The following is a 19,566-nucleotide window of genomic DNA, read 5'->3' on the forward strand; positions in this document are numbered from 1 at the left end:
GGAGGCATGCGATTTGAATGAATTGGACAACCAGGAAATGCTTCTCAACACGAGCCGATTATCAATTCCCTATTTGAGATGATACAAAGCAAGTCAAAATAACCAAGGCAATTGTTGTGCACACTAGATATGAATATCATACTGTAATCATTCAATCTGTTCTCCCAGAATCTTGTCTAGAAAAAACAACCACACATATAAATATTAAATCACTCAACATCAGAATGTGCTATATTTCATTCCTCTTTTATTTTGGAAAAATATTGCGCTGTTTTCCAGTAATAAAAATGACAGGCTCTGTACATACGACTTATTTTCTTAAATACAACACAGTCACAGGGGTCTCAAGTGCCTAACACATACATACATGCATACATACTTACATACATACATTATCTGCCAAATAAAAACAATACAACTTAAATTAAAACAGGTTTAACAAAATAAATCACAACAAAATGGAACACAAATAATTACATAATTAAATTAAAAGAAGACATCTTTCTTTAGATAACAAATAAAATTAAAAGCAAATGATGCTAACCAACGGCAGGCAGGTGTCCTTCAATTGGCTAATAGTGGAAGACTGGGAGTGAAGGGAGTGGGCAGTGCATACATGTGACACCACACACAGGTATCATCACCTCTTCTGTACACACACACACACACACACACACACACACACACACACACACACACACACACACACCACACACACACACACACACACACACACACACACACACACACACACACACACACACACACACACACACACACACACACACACACACCACACACACACCACACACACACCACACACACCTTCATAGTGCAATGAGGTCTTGGCAGTTAAGACTAATTCTTTATAGCTTGGCTTACTTGGAAACACAACATCACCAGAGAATAATTTGACTTATTTTGAGTAATTTTGTCAATTAATTGTGGCCAAACGAGCTGCCAGAAAATAAATCCAATTGGATAATTACACTTTAATTATGTTAATTATTCAAAGTGGCTCTAGTAGCATAACAGTTTCTAGAAACAGTGTTGCCAAACCAAGTATATTATACAATTATGTTTTGTCTGATGTTTCTCTCATGCCTAATGCTGTGTTTCCTGAGTTGCCCTGCCCAAAACATTGCCCTGTGTATCATAACCTTCAGGGGTCAGGGGGCCAGTATGGCCCAACAGGATCCATGTTGGATCAATCTGCAGTCACTACTGGAGTCTTCAGTTCTCTATTTTTCTGCTGAGAACCAGCTCAGCCAACATTGTCTGTCAGTGCTGCAGAGTCATGCACAGCTGCCGTACAAGTCCCACTTTAATTGAATTAATTAAAGCGGCTGTAAATTCATACTTATGCTACGTTTCAAGTACGAGCGAAAAGCATTAGGATAAAATTAATCAGGTACATTTTCTATTTTTTATGCCGTAAACCAATCATCTGTTTTTATTTCACCATCTCCTTTCCTCTAAAAATGGAAGAAAACCTGTATTTACCCAGATGACTATTATTAGGGCTCGGCAACACTTTAGCAATGATTCTGAGACACTGTTGCTTTTGTTGCTCGTATTGTGAACATAGCATCACTCAGCAGCACTGCACAGAACATGAACTGTCCAATATCAATAGCTTTTACACTGAATTGTAAAACCACAACACATAACAGTAGTACAACAGTACTTCAAAAGTTCTCAGTACTCCAAGGTACTACACTGTTCATTCAATCAGTACTTCAAAGGTACTACAATATCATCGGTCAACATCCAAGTCGATACTCCATAGTTCATCCAGGTACGAGCAGTAAATCTTCTGTACAACGTTTGTACTTGTGCTTCATCCAAAGCACTGAGTCAGCATTACACCTTACATCCATTCCAGGTCAACAACGTCAAGTATTCACCCGTAGTACTACTGTAGTACTAAATCCTTGCCAAGTCGTTACTGACTCTGACGCACTGGCTCAGTAGCACCTTGGCTCAAAGTCCTCCGGTAAATCCCAGGGAACAGCAGCAAACAGCAGGAGTAAAACCTCCCAGAGACAAGTTGAGCTCTACTGCTCAGGGCTGTGTGTGGACCGACCACAGGGAACTGGTCTGGTATCATACCTGTGAGACAGAGAGGAAAAATCTGATTTTAGTATGCTGCAGAAAGTTGCAATCAATTACTATACAGTTGAAACTCCTTATAGTTAATTATTGTTAAACCCATTTTTTATATATCGTTTTTTTTCAGGCCTTGTTAAAGGTACTTTATATGAATAACGCACAATGCTGCATTAAAGTCTATTAACAAATTGTATTTTTACTTCAGTCAACTAATTTCCAGAGTATTATGGTGTTTAAAACATTCAATACAATTCAGTAAATAACGTAGCTGCCCATTTCTTTTTGTGTGTGTTCTCACCTCTGTAGCGATGATACATTCATCTTTCTGGTCCGACATGACGTAGACGGACTGGTATTTGGTGTCGTTGGTACACTGGTACCTGTTGTCACTAGGATTGTGGTAGTCAACATCACTGCTGGACTGGTATTTGACGTCACAGGTTGACCTGTATTTGATGTCACTGCAGGACTGGTATTTGAGTTCACTTGCTGCGTGATTGTTCAGTTCACTGGATGACTGATATTTTGCTTCACTGCAGCTCGGTGACTCTTCTACTTGATTCATTTCTGATGCGCTGCTGTGGGACAAAGAAGAACACAAACCGTTTAGGAAAAGACATCCTTCACACAACACTATTTCATTTAGGCTATGCATTTTGAGGCATGCACAAAACTAAATGTCCAAGCAGTCTTAAATATAGTTAGTATGTACCTGATTTGTCTCTTTCTGCACTGTTCTTCTGAGTGAGACTCGTCCAGCATCTCACATTTGACCTCTGGCTCCTCACGCTGCTCTTCTTTACACAGCGGCAGCTCCTCAGACCGCACCTCGTGGACCAGGTTATACTCCACGCTGGAGTAGCGACTCTTAAAGCCGTTCTTCTCCGATCCGTTGAGTCCGCTGATACCACTCAGACCCCCCAGTGACCCGGCCAGGTCCGAATGGTAATCTGCCTTCTTGTTGTTGTTTTAATCGATGTTGTCATCATAGGGCCCAATTCCTTGGTTCCCAAGTCACTGCGGAGGCAATTGTTGGTGGTCGTCAAGTTGTTCATGGTCTCGTGGCTGTCGCTGTGGACACTGTCGCCGTGGTGACTTTGCCTGTCCTGCAGCTTGACCCGAACGAAGACCACCAGCACCGAGCAGCCGATCAGGATCACCAGAACGAGGAAGATGCCGGCACACACTGCTGTCCAGGGGAATCCGCTGTCGTCATCCTCCTCATCTTCAACATTTTCACTCTCTGGAGAAGAATAACGGCGATCCGGTCCGTCCACAACCGGCTGACCCTTGGGGACCTCAGGTAACAGGAACTGGCAGTTGTGGCCCCCGTAGCCCGGCACACAGGCGCAGACGTAGCGTCCGCCACGCTCATGGCAGGTGGCTCCGTTGTGGCAGGGGTTGTGATGGCAGCGGGAGATGGGGGAGCTGCAGTTCTCACCAGTATATCCTACAGAGGGAGCAGAGTTTAAGATATTAGAACAAAACTTATATGAAACTAAAATGAAATCTAATTATTGTAATCCCACTAGGCATATATGTGGAGTGCTGTCATACCTGGAGGGCAGGTACAGGTGTAGCCGTTCACTCCCTCCTGACAAGTCCCTCCGTTATCGCAAGGGAAGGACAGGCAGTTTCCAGAGAGGCTGCTGCTGTCCGCACAGTTAGGGCCTGAAAACCCGTCGAGACACTGACACATGTAGGAGTTCACCAGATCCACACATTCTGCACCTGCAGAGGCAAAGACAGGGGATTAGTCTCCAGATATTTGTTATAGATTTAGGTTTAATTGTTCAACAGAAACACAGAATACAACGCACCGTTCAAACAGGGGTTGGAGGAGCAGTGGTCGATTTTCTTCTCGCAGTTGAAGCCAGCGTATCCCATCGGACACTGACAGAAGTAACCACCCTCAGGGTTATCAGCACAACGCCCGCCATTGAAGCAAGGCCCGTCGGCACAGGTGTTGGCACTTAATTCACAGTTTTTTCCATAGAAACCAGGTGGGCAGGTGCACTTATAGCCGTTATCGTTGTCCTATATTGGCAATAATGAAAAACGATGGTTACACACAGGCTTGTATTCAGGTTTGAATATCAACAGGGAAATAAACGTTAACAGAAAGTTTAATAAGGTCATGCAGAAAATTGAAATAAATTTGAATATACATATTCTTCACGTTTTGTCAAAAGTTCTGCACAACATTTCTAGCAAATGTTATTAACACATTGTGCAGATGTTTGTCTGATTCTTGTTCCCATGAATATGATTGTTTTTATCAACATTTTGATTAATACTCACAGTGCAGCTGCCTCCGTTGCGACAGGGGTTTCCTGAACATTCGTTGACCTCAATCTCACAGTTGGCTCCACTGTATCCAGGCAGACAGGAGCATGTGTAGCTGCCCTGACCCGTATTGGTACAGGTAGCTCCATTTACACAGGGCTTATGGTGCGTACAATAGTTCAGATCTGAAAGAAATCGAGACGCAACATTAATAAACTACACAGCAAATGTGTGTTAACAAAAAGGGCTGATTTAATGCCAACAAAGTAGTAAATCTCTCAGTAAACTCACCCTGGTTGCAGAAGAGCCCGCCCCATCCCTCCTGGCAGTTACATTGCCACGGCTGTTGGCAGGTGCCATGGAGGCAGCCTGGGTAACGGATGCAGTCGTCACAGTAACGCCCACTGAAGCCCACGCGACACCTGGGAACATCAATTAAATACTGTTAATAACGTTCTTTGTGTTTATGATCTGTCTAAGAAACTCCCAGATATAGTGTTACATTTGTATTGTCTGCGTTACTTACTTGCACTCTCCAGGTTTCTCACAGAAGCCATGTTCTTCATCACAGCCAGGAAGACAGATCGCTGCAAGGAGGAAACAGATAGAGACAGGTGAATATCGGGGAATCCAGCATTGGAAACAAACACATGTTTGCCCTCCTTCAGTCTTCCATTCAGAAGGGCCTTTTCAATCTGCTGCCTGCCTGTCTGCCTTAATGTTTGTCTGCCTTTCAAATGTGTTAAGCTGCTCACCTGTCTGTCTACAGTCTCGTCACAGAGACCTAATAAAACAGACAGACGCCTGTTGCTTCACTTCAGGGTCATTAGATCAGCTGGAATATTGGTATCTACAAAGCTGAAGAAGTTCCTGGAAAGGTTACATTTCAGCTTCAACATCCTGAAGGGAGCTTCGGTCACCAAACGGGGGAACCAGCCAACAAGCCCTCTCCTTTAACATGGTGGCTCACCAACACAAAAGCATCCCACACAAAGCCTCCTTTCTCCCCTTGACTGTGGGTCAGAAGTCCCTTTTCTCACCCTTGGCCCCTCTCCTCTTCTCCTCCCTCTCTCCCCTCCTATTTCTCATCCTCCTCTTCTCCCTTCCTCTTCCATCAACCTTTCCCCTCTCTTGTCTTCTTCCTCTCCTCTTCTACATTCATCCTTTCCCTCCTCCGCTCCTCCCGTCTCTCCTCACTCCCCTCCTCCTCCCCCCAGGGCCAGCTGGTCTGTGTGGAGCTAACCACCAGACAGCTGCTCCATTGTCTCCTCTCACCGAGCAGCTGCCCCCTCCACAACAATACACAACCCCGTTCGGCCAATCACCGGCCCGGGCCGCAACAATACAGGACCCCCACTTGGCCAATCGGGGAGGAGGTTTTGGGGCGAGGAGGCCCCAGTGGTCTAATGGAAGGCACGCGGCGTGTGAATTACTGAGGAGCCACTGCGGCTCATTAGAAAGGAGGCCTCTGGTGCTATGGGATAACTAACTGACGCCTGTTGCACACGGGCCCCGCATTAGGAGATAGAAAAAGTCCCTCAACAATGAAGACAGGCCAGTGATTAACTCTGAGAAGTAATTTATAAACTTTTCAGAAATCCTTTTCCTCATTGGTATTAGTTTGAAGCTCATAGTTCTGAGATTTGCATACAACACTCTTGAGCCAATAGTGAGTGCTCTCTTAGAAGTATTCTGAGATGAGAAGCTTTATGTAAACAGCAGCACCTCATAACGGTCCTGGCCCTTCAGCTTATCTGTCCCACAAGCAGCTGCCAGAGAACTTAAATATTAACTAGGGCAATCATACAACGGTTCACTCTTATCTCCTATTTATGGCAGGTCCTCATGTTGCTCCATGGAGCCTGAATGATTGAGAGTTTGATTAAATAGCAAGCCAACTCACGTTCAGTGCAGTACGCTCCCTTCCAGCCAGAGTTGCATATGATCTCTCCGCGCTCGCCGCAGCTGAAGTGGCCGAAAGCATCGTCTCTGGGTCGGCAGAAGACGGAGCAGCCTTCGCCGTAGTAGTGCTCATCACACAGGAAACGGTAAGCGTAACGCAGCTCGGTTCTGCCGCCTGTCTGCATATCCTTGGACCACTCCTCTCCCACAGTGAGGTGACGCTGAGTGGTGGTCCTGCTGATCAGGCGCTCAGGATTGTCTGCAAAGGGCAAAGACACAGCTTGTTATTGGTCATATCTTGTTACTGTCAGTGTTATGATTGAATGTTCTGCAGAACAGGTGTGATATGAGAGCAGACATTGTCATAAATGATTTATTATATAATTTGTTTTTCTTTTCTATATTTAGATATATGATAAAAAACAGTCACTCATGTTTGGAGGTGGTTTACTGCCGGTAATACTTTTAAATTGTTTAAAGACAGTAAACAGCACCTGGTGACCACCAGCTTTTACCTTATCTCCACCACCACGGACACACACTGATGTGGTCAGTTAGTCATCATTAATGCAGTGATAAGAGCAGGACATAAAGATAACAACAACTAATATCACACTGCAGGGGCTAATCTTAACTGGCACCTGCAGAAACTGTGGGTGGTCTTTATCCTAAGAGATGTTTAACAAACCTCCAGGTGTAGAAAAGTTTGACACATATAAAGACCTTTATACTGAAATCTTAAGATTGACATGCTCATAAGTAAAAGGCTAGATAAATAATATAACATGTCATTTACTTATATATTTGTAGAAGAGAAGTGTTTATTTTGGTCATATTAGGAGTGTAGGCAGAATGTATCTAAAATATTAATCAAACCCCATGTCGCCCTGAGTGTGCACTTTGTGAAAAACATGCTACTGAAAGAAAACAAAGCCACTATTAGCCTTATGGCCTGTCTTTGAGTTACACTGGTGCCTTCTCTGGCTGCCACCCACCTGTTGCCAGGTCGTCCAGGGAGTCAGTGTGCAGGGCTTCAATGATCAGTGAAAACGTCCCCTGAGGAGAGAGACAGAGAGAGAGTCAACAGCTGCTCGGCCTGGAGGCTCCCTCCCTCCGCAGAGCAGCAAAGGGCCATAGGAGGCCTCCCAATAAACTTCACAGCCTAATTCCCGTGTTGATTAGGGGCCTAATAAGGGCTATACCTGCTCATTTTTCACACCCCTGCTACTATCACACTCTGACACTGCCGTAAAACCAAACGAGACGGAATTTCACGCTGCGCTGCCAATGATGTGCCAACTCAGAGGATGTTAATTTTCCTACCACGCCTGGTCGGAGGAGAGGAGCGTTTGGTGAAAACACCCCCCCCCCCCCCCCCCCCGCTACTCCACACACACGCCCACCTCCCCTCCCCGTTTTATCCTACCAAAGAGCACAGAAATACTACAATAGCCCCTCTCACACAGTGCTGACAAAGACCCTCACAAGTGTTGAGTTTGGGAGCATCTGTTGCGTTTTGCACTCTTCAAAGCTAATGTGTCCCACTGGAATAAGACTATAATAACTTCACAGTCTCACAGTTATACTCCTTAAACATCATAATGCAGACCACATGACATATATCACAGTAAAAACTATCAATTCAATGCATAATAAGTGAACATTATACAGTAATTAGCATGAAGTGATTCCCATGGGGGCAGAGATACAGTAATGCATGATCATTAGAGGTCTTACCGGCCATGTGAAACCGAAGGGGAATCGGATTGGGTTGGTGAAGCTTTCGGCGTTGGTCTCCGGCACCTGGAAAGAGTTGGAGCCGAGGACGGGAGTCACAGCCCCGCCGTATGTGCAGGGAGGCTCGGGGGAGACATTGGCCTGGTAGTGCTTCAGACAAACCCGAAAGAAAGTCTTGCACTCACACTGCTGGTGCTGGCTCTGAGCAGAGCCTCTGGGGCAGCAGTTTGAGTTCCCCTGTATCCCTTTCTTGTTTAGAAACTCCTGCAACTTCAGCTCAAACATTCCGGAGCACAACACCTAAAACACACAAGCAGCAGTGTGTTTGAGAAATCCATAAAAGTGTGCAAAAACACACACAACGTAATAGCTTTACACATTATCATACTCTTGTTGAACTTACCTGGCAGGTGAGTGAGGAGAGAGTGACAACCAGTAGCAGACACAGGCGTCCCATTGTGTTGACAGCCCTTCAACAAGCAGTGAAAGCTGCACAAATCCGTAGCCCGGATCAAACACTCATGGAGAAAGTGTTTTTGTTAAAAAACCTTCCCGATATGTCACAGTCAAGGTGAGGGAGGATGAAGTGAAACTTTTTCTGTGGTGCGTCTGTCTTCTGCCCCTCTATTAGTCCATACGAGGCACGAGTTTTTGACAGAGCGAGAAAAAAAAAGTTTTACAGTGTAAAGTAATCCTCAGCGGAAGGATCCCCTTGGAGAAGCGTGAATGAAATCCTCGATGAAAATGTAATTCCAGTCAATCGCTGTAGGATGAATATTTCGACGGCCTTGTTTATTTTCGCACTTGATTGATAATGATATGCTGATGCTAAATATCCGTGTCTCTGTGGCGCTCTCTCGGATAACAGTGCGTGTGTCTGATGGGTCTCCTGCCCTGCACAGGGTTTTATACCGGGCCAGCAGGCGAAGGGTAATAAGATGCAAATGAGCCCCTCGGCTCCTCTTCTTCCCCTCCCTCCACCACCACCACAAGTCCGCCCCGGGGCCATCACAAAGAAAGAAGAGGGGGGGAGAAGGGGTGCACACAACTTTTTCTAAACCCGCCCCCCCTCCTCTCTTTCTCTCAAAGGGACAGACCAAATGGCTAGTGAGCTGTTAAATGTGCAACAACCCCTTGCTTCCCCTGATGCCTCCCTCCTCCACAACATGGCACATTTACATTCCGACAAATTCTTTAACCTCTGCACGAAATCCTCCACATCTCAGCATCAAGTGATTTATACACAGGCAGTGAGACGGTGGCATCTCATATTTGGGGTTATGCTGGTGGAGCCTTGGCTGGCCTGTTTCCCTGCATGGCCAGCCGGCAGCCTGCCGACCCAACTGCGTTACAACGACCATCTGCTCCGCCACATTCCTATGGTGTTACCCCTGCCGTGGTTTTCACATTTTCACACCCCCAAAACAAGTCGATTTATTCCTAATACCTTATCTTTTTTTCTTAGTTGTTTGTCCTAAAATACACCTTGTCAAGTCCGGCTCTACGTGATGTATTATGTCATCTTACATAATGTGTTAATGCTGGTCTGATCTACTAATTAAATGAGAAATTTAAAAAAATGGCAGATCGTTAAATGCTTGTTGTTTATCTTAAATAATTGGATTGTCATATAACTGTATGCCAAGAGGTTTGGACTAATTTATAGTTCACTCATAACTTCGACTCTATCGTGATGACCAAAATTAACATTGTCTGTATTTATACTCCTAAATTATATTTTTAGAAATTTAAATGGGTTTAATATCAGCTATTTTTATGTAGTTTTAAGGAGGTTAAACGTTTGAAATCATGCGTAAAGACGCACGAAATTACGCACACTCTGGCTGCAGGCCAACACACCTCCACTCTTTTGACCGCATGCCTCTGGATTTTCTTAGACTATATCATGCTGTTAGGTAGAGCCAGTAAAAAAACTTGGTGGTGTGTCACTCGCGTGGCTGTCATTAAGGGACTTTGTGAGGAGAAGGAGGGGGAGGAGGAGGAGGAGGAGGAGGAGGAGGGGAGCCGTAGAGGGAGTAAAGTTTTTTCTTTGTGCTTTCAGCTGTATGGTAATTGGGACGGCAGCACCTGCTCTCCCACATAATAATACAACACCAGAGAGAGAGAGAGAGAGAGAGAGAGAGAGAGAGAGAGAGAGAGAGAGAGAGAGAGAGAGAGAGAGAGAGACCCGAGATATAGAAGAAAAAAGAGACGGAGAGATAGATAAGACGATATTCGACGCTCTCTCTCTCTCCTCTCTCAGCCTGTCTATCTAGAGAGAGAGCATGGCCAGTTGCATAAACAGTAATCTTACAACATGTTTGATAACAAAATATCACATTTCCATGCATACAATTACAAGGGATACAACATTATAGACTATAAGTCCCTGAAAAAATACTATGTGTGTAGTCTAACATGGAAACATAACACCGGCTCCAGACACACTGTCTAATTTGCATATCAGTGTGTATCCGCAGAAAAATGTGGGGAAGAATTCACACTTGTTGGCATGATGTTGTGATGAGCTTATCCCTGGCTGTGGGAGATGTTGGTATGGCATGAATATTGTCCATCTCTCATCAAAGTGAAACAAAACCCAAATCCATTGTGCTCTTCTGATTTGTGAATTGTTTATAAGCTCATGATTTATAAAATAAGGAGTATGGCAATTAACTATAATTTAACTAAACTTCAAAAATACAGCTTAGCAAGGAAAACCATGTATTTCTGACAAAATATCTTGATATATATATATTACCATATCGTATGGTTGACTATTGGTGTTTTAACAAAATATTACATACAGTTTTTTTTACAAGTAATTATCAGAAAAAGGGATTTAATGACTTATATAACTTTACTGCAATGCAACCTTTGAATTACAGGAAAATACAACACTTTTGCTATATTAAGATATCAAAGGTTGAGATGATCAATATATCTATTTTGATAGCATTTCTTTAAACATTAATAATAATTAGTAAGTATAAAATATGTTTGAATAACAGTATGTATCTATCCATCTATCTATCTATCTATCTATCTATCTATCTATCTATCTATCTATCTATCTATCTATCTATCTATCTATCTATCTATCTATCTATCTATCTATCTATCTATCTATCTATCTGTCTATCTATCTATGGCTGAGAGGGGAGTTGCTGATTGTTAGCTGCTGCACTTGTCAATCAACTCAACCCCTTTACAACACATTGTAACAGAGATCCAGAGGGCCTCCTTTCTGAAGGATTTCTTCATTAATGTGTTGGAGCAGGTATGTGACATCCGCATAAAACATATGACTGCAGAGTGATACACCACCTCTTGCTTGATTAACAACTTTAAGTGAAGCTGCTCTCTGTGCACAGCATCAATGTTTAGGTCTGTTGCTGTCCCCCAAGAAGGCATTCATTCACAGTGGTGGACAAGTATAGTCAGATCCTTGACTTAGGTAAACTAAGAACTTAAACAACAATATTTGCCCATTTGAAAAAATGTAACAAAATTGTTTTAATAACTAATTCATATGAATGCGTAATTACTTTTTATTCATATTTATTTTCATTGCTATCGGGATGTTAAGAACATTCCATGGAATATAACAAAAAGTGTATCTCGAGCCGGTTTCTCAAACTTACCTACCCCACCTTTAACCGTTCAAAATAAAAATAATTATAATGTAGTTTTTACAAAAACGTATAGCTTCATGTGTAAACATACTTTTGTATTGGTGCATAGAACACTAAACTATTATAATGATAAGTATAGCCTTACCAAAAGTTTGCCAATGAACAGGTGCCCTATTATCATATATATAGCTCACATGATTGCGCGACAATTAATTGTTAACAGTTAAACTATCATCAATATTATGCAAAATGAATCTTATGAAGATCATAAACATTTGGATGTTTCTTTCTTTGGGTGATCTCTAAGGGACCCGAAAACATGTGTGCACCAAACTACCCCCGTCTCCCCTAAAGTAAATGTGATCCACCACTGCTTATCCCTATGGATAACTCTCAGTCCATCATGTCAACACACACAGTGCTGCTGATGCATTGCTGTGTATAGAGCTGGTGTTTTCTTATATCATTGCATAAGTTTAATGACCCTGCCCATCTATAACTCCCTCTGGGGTCAGTGTATAGAAAAATGAGAATCCTAATGTGGTTGCGTGTCCAATATGTGCTCTTTAGACCCCTTGAGGCTGATTGAAAGGCCTTTAACCTTAAGCTTTAACACTATTATCTGTGCCTGCCACAGTCTTTCCAGATACCCGTATGTGTGTTTAGCTATAGGACGCTGCTCCTAGCTGCTCATTTCATTTAACCAGTTGATTTCAGCCCCCTTCTCAATAGCATACAATGCTCCTATGTGGCGTGGCGTAAAATCCCTCTCTTGAAGCCTTTTATTTACACTCATCCCGACGTTCAGAGGTCCTGGTGCTCTTTCTCTCCCTCTCTGTATTAGGCCAATATACTATCAGTCATTCATCACCATGACGTGGCACACATTTTCCGATTACTGCAGCAAAGCTTGACTGAAAGGCATGGTGAGATGGAAAGTGACCCTCCCTCCCTCATTTATCAGTATCAAGGCGACATTTTAGCCTAAAACATAATTTATGCCAGGAGATTCTCTAATTGTGTCTTAAGGAAACAGCAGAAAGTTTAAAAAAAAACTCCTCCCATCTGATCAACCCCTGTGTGTGTGTGTGTGTGTGTGTGTGTGTGTGTGTGTGTGTGTGTGTGTGTGTGTGTGTGTGTGTGTGTGTGTGTGTGTGTGTGTGTGTGTGTGTGTGTGTGTGTGTGTGAGGTTAAAAAATTGTTTAACTGGAGGTCGATTGTTTAACTGAAGTGCTTCCCTATTGTCTGTGTGTATGTGTATCTGCGTGTGCGCGCGTGTGTGTGTGTGTGTGTGTGTGTGTGTGTGTGTGTGTGTGTGTGTGTGTGTGTGTGTGTGTGTGTGTGTGTGTGTGTGTGTGTGTGTGTGTGTGTGTGTGTGTGAGCAGGAGCTCTGTGACACGCAGGGGGACAACAAAGGCAGAGGTCTCGCGCCCCGCCGCCCATTCATCCCTTTCTCTCGCGAAGTAATTCCCATTGATTCTTATTGAACGGCGAGTCGCGAGCCCCTCGGGGGAGAAACCGTGTGATTTGTGAAGGGTCGCGAGGACAAGACACGCCCCTCCTCGAGCCCCGGCCATCTGCTCACCAAACACCAAAACACTAACCAACTACCAAATGGCTTCCCTCATCCCTATCTCTCTATAAAGTCTCTCTCCTTTTACATTTCTTCTTCACCCAGTTCAGTACTTAAGTGCAGTTTTGAGGGTTTTGTACTTGAGTATTTTAATGTTGTGCTACTTTGTACTCGACCCCATAGACAGTTTACCATATGTGATAAACACATTAATGCATCAATAATCATCATATTATTATAAAATGTATAATGAGTCGAATTACTTTTGGTACTTTAAGTATATTTTGATGCCAATACCATTGTTCTTTTATTTGAGTAACATTTGCAATGCAGGACTTTTACTTGTACAGAGTATTCTTAGACTGTGGTATTTCTACTTGAACTAAAATACAGCATCTGAGCACTTCTCCCACCTGATCCCCACTCTTTATGTCTTTCTCCATTCTATCTGTCATTCCTATATCTCTTCCTCCTTTATCTCCCCCTTTATACAGGCCAAATGCCTCCATAGAGGGATGCTACTAGTTGCTTGATGGGACTCTGGGCCAAATCACAGTGGAGGCATGCGAGGGGTACGAGGTGGCCATATGGCCTGTGTGTGTGTGTGTGTGTGTGTGTGTGTGTGTGTGTGTGTGTGTGTGTGTGTGTGTGTGTGTGTGTGTGTGTGTGTGTGCCAAGAAATGGATGGATGGCCGTCGTGGGAACCACCACAATATTGCCATCACACCGACTACCCCCACACACACACACACACACACACACACACACACACACACACACACACACACACACACACACACACACACACACACACACACACACACACACACACACACACACACACACACACACACACACACACACACACACACACACACACACACACACACACACACACACACACACCGTTGCACACAGCCTTTGGTCTGGTCAGTTACTTAAAGAAATCAAAGTTCACTCTAGATCATTCAATTTGAGCCAGAACAAATGTAACTCCACATCTACGCTGATCAGGTTCCCACAAGCACAACCATAATACTGTTTTTTTAATCAGACAGGGTGCTGACTGAGATATCTAATTTGTGCCCTAGACTGAAAAGGTTTGATGACGGCTGAATGGAGACCGATATTCAATTACAGAAGTGTTTCAAATTCCTGTGGTGCTTTTTATTTCATTAGTCTGATTCATTGCATTTAGAGCTGTCACAAAATCAGATTGTTTATTACTCAATTATCATGACAAAAATGATTCAGAAGAGCAATATTAATGCGCCATCTATAAAACAAAGAGTTTTTTGTAAAATAAAAAAACTGATACAGAGAAAATCTGTAACAGTGCAAAAGCATATATATACTTATTATCTGATTGATAATTTAAAAACTGTTATCATCTGTGTATTTTTAATAGTGTTAATACCAATATTTTGAGAACCTTAATTGGATTCAAAGTGGATGGATTGGTCGATAGATAGATAGATAGATAGATAGGCAGGAGTTGATTATGATCATTCCTGCACTTATGGTAATGATAAATGGAGAGTCGGGCTAACTTGATGGTTAAGACTCCCCCAGCAACAACATCTCAGTCATATCAGAAACTTGAAACTCACAGTTCTCCTCCCCATCACAGCCACAGCGATCTGAGGCAGCACACCTACCATCCCAGTCAGGAATGTAACAACTTAGACCACCTGTTAGCCTCCATATGTGACACAAACTTGTAGTATACCTGTGTTACAGTACAGACATGATATACTGACAGGAATATGAAAGATAGGAAGTCCATTTAGTGAAAACATATTTAAGTAGTCTGTGTTAAGGTATCATTTTACTTTTTAGATTGGCTGTATTTTCAACATTCCTCTTAAATGTATTGATTGATTGAAAATTGTATTAACAGATTGCAGAATGGGTACAATACAGTACAGCTCAATACACACAATTGTTAAGGGGATGCAGACCAGAGAAAGACTTTCGTCTTGTTTACATCAGGGTCCCCCATTTTTAATAACTGTGAATAGTTTCAACATAAACATATTTTGCCCACTTTGACATGTGTTTTATTCATCTGCATGTTCCATTCTTACATTAAATCTGTGTTTTTAATAATTTAAGGTAACTGATTAAGCAACATTGCCAAACAAACTTAGTTTTAAAACCTCTAATTTGAGGATATGCTGTTTTTTCCATGTCTTTTGGGACATCAAATTGAATATTTTTAAGCAATCTTCCCACATAACATTGTTGTCACAGTTAAAGTCTTGCTTCACCATGAAATGTAATGTTTGATGTTGGCTTAAAACAAGCCAACATACAAACAAATAACCCTGCATTTTGAACAAATCGCACACTCCCTGCTCCCTGAGATCCCTGCCCTGTGGCCCCCCGGGGGTCCTTGGCCTTTAGTTTGAGAACCAGTGGCCTCCAGCAGCAGGATTAGCCTGGCCAGCTGCCCAGAGAGACCCTCGGCCCTGGACGCTGACACCAGGCCTGACCCCGAGGTGGCTACTATCAGCGACACTGACGGGATTTGGACAGCACTTGGTGTGTGTGTGTGTGTGTGTGTTGTTCATTCAGTTGGACAACTGTTGAGCCAGTACAGATTTGTGCAGCGGTGTTCTTTGTACGTGTGTGTGCGTGCTTGTATGGTCAATTCTTTCCGGGGGTTAACTGCTGATCCAGTACAAATGGGAGGGGTTGGGGGAGGGCTGAGGGCAGTCGTGTGCTCCTGGAACATCTGCCTCTGTTTCTCCTGAGTCAAGCTTTGGTCAGGAGTGGGGGAGGCAGCAGGGGGGAGGAGATGGAAGAGGAGAAGGAAGAGTCAGTGTAGGAGGAGGAGGAAGTTGAAAAGATACAACGTGAATAGGCGACAGACCCAAACACTGACTGTTGAAAATGGGATGCAGGATTATATAAACCCCTCTCCACCTCTGGTCTATTGTGTTCACATATAGGGGCATGAATTTAAAGCGTGTGCAGTGCTGAAGTGTAACTAAGTACATTTACCAAAGTACTTATGCTTATACTCGACTGCATCTCAGAAACAAATATTGTTATTTTTACTACACTACATTAGTCAGACAGCTGTGATTACTTTTCAGAAAGCAGTCTTTAAGACACTTCTTGTCGAGTGAAACCATACATTTGCATACGTTGAGGTTAAACGTACTATTTTAAAGCTTTTTCGATGAGAGTAAAATGCAACATGCAATGATGTATTAATGTAAAAAATACAAATGTTATATATAATCAGAGACAATGGAAGCTTACAGATTTTAAACAAAAGAGGCCCCAGAATAGAGCCTTGGGGAACTCTGTATGCCTGATTGTCGCTCAGATGTGTGATTACCTATTATACTAGATAGTAGTGCCTGTCCTTCATTCAGAGTTTCCTACTGTGCCAGGAAGTCCCACACAGCATTTTCAATGTCAATTCAATTCAATTCAAAACCTTTATTTATCCAGGTAAAATCCCATTGAGATCAATGATCTCTTTTTCAAGGGAGACCTAATGTATCACTACAGTACTGAGTTCCAGTAATACTACTGAGACTTTGCCACTATCTGTGTTTAATGTCATTAAAGACCTTAACAGGATAAGTCTCAGTGCTGTGGTGTGGGTGACTGTGAGGCAACAGAACAGTTATTTAGTGCCAATGTTTTTTTCAATATTACCCTAAAGCAGGTGGTTTGATGTGGGCCTAAAGTTTTTTTTTGGCAATGAGTGGTTTGATGACTGCAGTTTTCAGTGGTGAGACACCTCAGAACAGAAGTTTACGTCGCAGATCTAAATCCATGAGATTAGATTCGATTTTTGAAATTCAAGTTGTCAGAAAATAAAGGTGTCTACATGGGGGATTTCAGATCTTGTATAAAGTCCTTCAAGTTGTTATTGTTAATTTGATACAACTGTGTCATATCCTGGTCCTGGGTGACATTGTATGCCTTATTAAGACTTAACCATCACAACCATGTTTATGTATGTCTGTAAGTTGTTGCTATTGTCGGGACCCCCTTGAAAACGAGATGGTGCATCTCAAGGGGTTTATCCCAATGAATAACATTTATATATATAAAAAGCATTATTGGTGGGTAAAAACACTACGTTGCTGATCTGGAAAGATACAATTAATTAAAAAAATAGCACTCAATCTGTTGACAGAACAGAAAAAAAAACGAAAACTTTTAAAGGATAACGTCAAACAAACTGCATTTACAACTATACAGTATGTGCTTGTATACGTTGTAAGCCTTGGTCATCGGTTCGTCTCTTGCTCGTCTAGTTTTATTTTGTGTGACTACACTACTACGGTTGTATGTTGATGTACTTTGTATTGCATGGTTGTTGTTTATGGATCTTTAAAGTTTAAAAGTTTTGAACAAGGGCGAAGAGAAGAAGAGGTAGAGCAGCTGTTTATTCAACGTATTCACAGGTCTGCTGCCTGATTCATCAGGAGCAGAATCTGCTGAATTGGCCACGTATGAGTTCAACACCAGGAATTGGAATCACATTTTTCTGTTGTTTTATTGTATTTACACCAAAATAGAAATAGTAAAAACAAGGCCAAACAAACTGAACAAGAGTAAACATAAACATTTAGCTAATGTAGGCCTAGAAGTTGGTAAAACAAGATGAATACATATTTTAAAAGTATATACAGTATAAACACACTACAAGAAGGAAAATTAAATACAATGTAAGACTGTTTTTATCAATGGTAAACAACAATAAAATAGTGCAATGTTGTAAAAATATGCTGGAAGGATTTATGTAACAGATTTTTCTAATACTTGACATTGGTTGATATTTACAGCATGTATACCTTATAGACTTAAATTGGATCTTTGATCATTATTGTCGCAGGTGTTTTTGGAAACAGTATGAAAGCCATTCTGGATAAGCTGTCATCATACATCATATCCCAACACGGACTGAACTGCTCCCCTCATCATTGGAAAAGCCTTTAAAAAGACTTTGAGATTTTGAAGTTTTTTGAAGTACAATGTTGAATGATTTGGTTGGGACCTGTCACTGTGCGTAGCATTCGAACATTTCAAGATTTTATGCATTACTTAAAGTTTTTCTTGTGGTAGTTGTTAACTTTTTATGTTGCCGTCTTGGGCAGGTCTCTCTTCTGAAAGAGATTGTTGTTCTTATCCCGTTAGATATGGGTTAAATCAATTATACACATACAACAAAACATTGCACAATTTCTGTCTAAAACCAAGATGCATATGTGGTCTTCATGAGTTCAGTGGTCATAACTTTCCAGTGCAATAACGGGGGGCAGGTTTACAACACAGCTCCTCCCTCCTTGAAGATCAGTTGACTAGGAGGGGCTGGATTGTCCTCCCAGTCCACAGAGCATCTGGCTGAGGAACGACAGATGCTGACAGCTGGACTGACACCCAGCATATGTCCCTTTCTTTATTCCTGCTCCACTCAGACAATAGAGTAGAAGGGACGGGGGTGCTTTGTGTGGAGAAGGTAGACCTAATAGCTTGTGACTCCAGAAAAGAGCCCCCATTCTCCAGGAGAGCCTGGAGAGCAATTAGCCCGTCTCTGATCCTAGCCTGGGGAGTTATTATGGGTGGACTGAGCCCACAAAAACCTCTATAGTCTATTCTCATTCATGCCACATTAAGATGTTTATTTTTTCATTACTGCGCCAGTACAATGATGATTTAAGTTTGTTGTCCAAATTGTATTTCAGGGATAACTGCACACAGTCTTTTATAATAGTATTAATCAAACACATGGTTGGCTAGTAACGGATTACATGTAATCGGGATAACGTTAACAGATTGCAATAAACAAATAGCTAATCAGTCCAGATAACATTAGAAGAAAATGCCGCAATTAGATTTGAGTTACATTGTTGAGGTTTATTTGATAACATTTCTGATCATGTCTTTAAAATAAAACAAATGTAAAATGATGAAACTTTAAAAAATATGATAATGTTGGTTTGATTAAACAACATCGGCACGAAACAAGAGACAGTACAAAACAAGTAAAATATGATTTGCTTTTTTTATAGTAGGTCACTTTTCTCAGGTTGCTCTTTTTTTTGCAAATGGTGACTTTACTTGAAAATGTTCGTAACATTTTCAACAGAAAGACAATTTTTTTGTGTAAATGAATTATTTTCAATGTTTGATCCTGAAGTCCACATTATTCAGATTAGATCGCCTATGTGATTACAAATGTAATGTGTTCTATTCAATTCAGTAATTTCAGAGTAATCTGACCCAACCCTGCACACTTACTCTGGCTGCTACGTGCGCCGACCACGTGTGCTTTGTTTTGCTACGTGATGA

At 42.1% G+C, this 19,566-nt stretch overlaps 1 protein-coding gene across 1 annotated transcript; it reads right to left on the reverse strand.

The window, feature by feature from the left end:
• Positions 1 to 225: 225 nt before the first annotated feature.
• On the reverse strand, positions 226 to 8,923 carry LOC117551458 (delta-like protein D). The gene is given in 13 exon segments (XM_034224367.1): positions 226 to 2,112; positions 2,411 to 2,690; positions 2,825 to 3,083; positions 3,086 to 3,562; positions 3,670 to 3,843; positions 3,933 to 4,149; positions 4,414 to 4,583; positions 4,690 to 4,820; positions 4,925 to 4,985; positions 6,302 to 6,559; positions 7,296 to 7,356; positions 8,038 to 8,337; positions 8,441 to 8,923. Coding segments are annotated over 13 exon segments (2,448 nt in total). The 5' UTR covers positions 8,495 to 8,923; the 3' UTR covers positions 226 to 2,106.
• Positions 8,924 to 19,566: the final 10,643 nt, after the last annotated feature.

Source organism: Gymnodraco acuticeps, unplaced genomic scaffold (assembly GCF_902827175.1).
Source record: "Gymnodraco acuticeps unplaced genomic scaffold, fGymAcu1.1, whole genome shotgun sequence".
NCBI lineage: Eukaryota > Metazoa > Chordata > Actinopteri > Perciformes > Bathydraconidae > Gymnodraco > Gymnodraco acuticeps.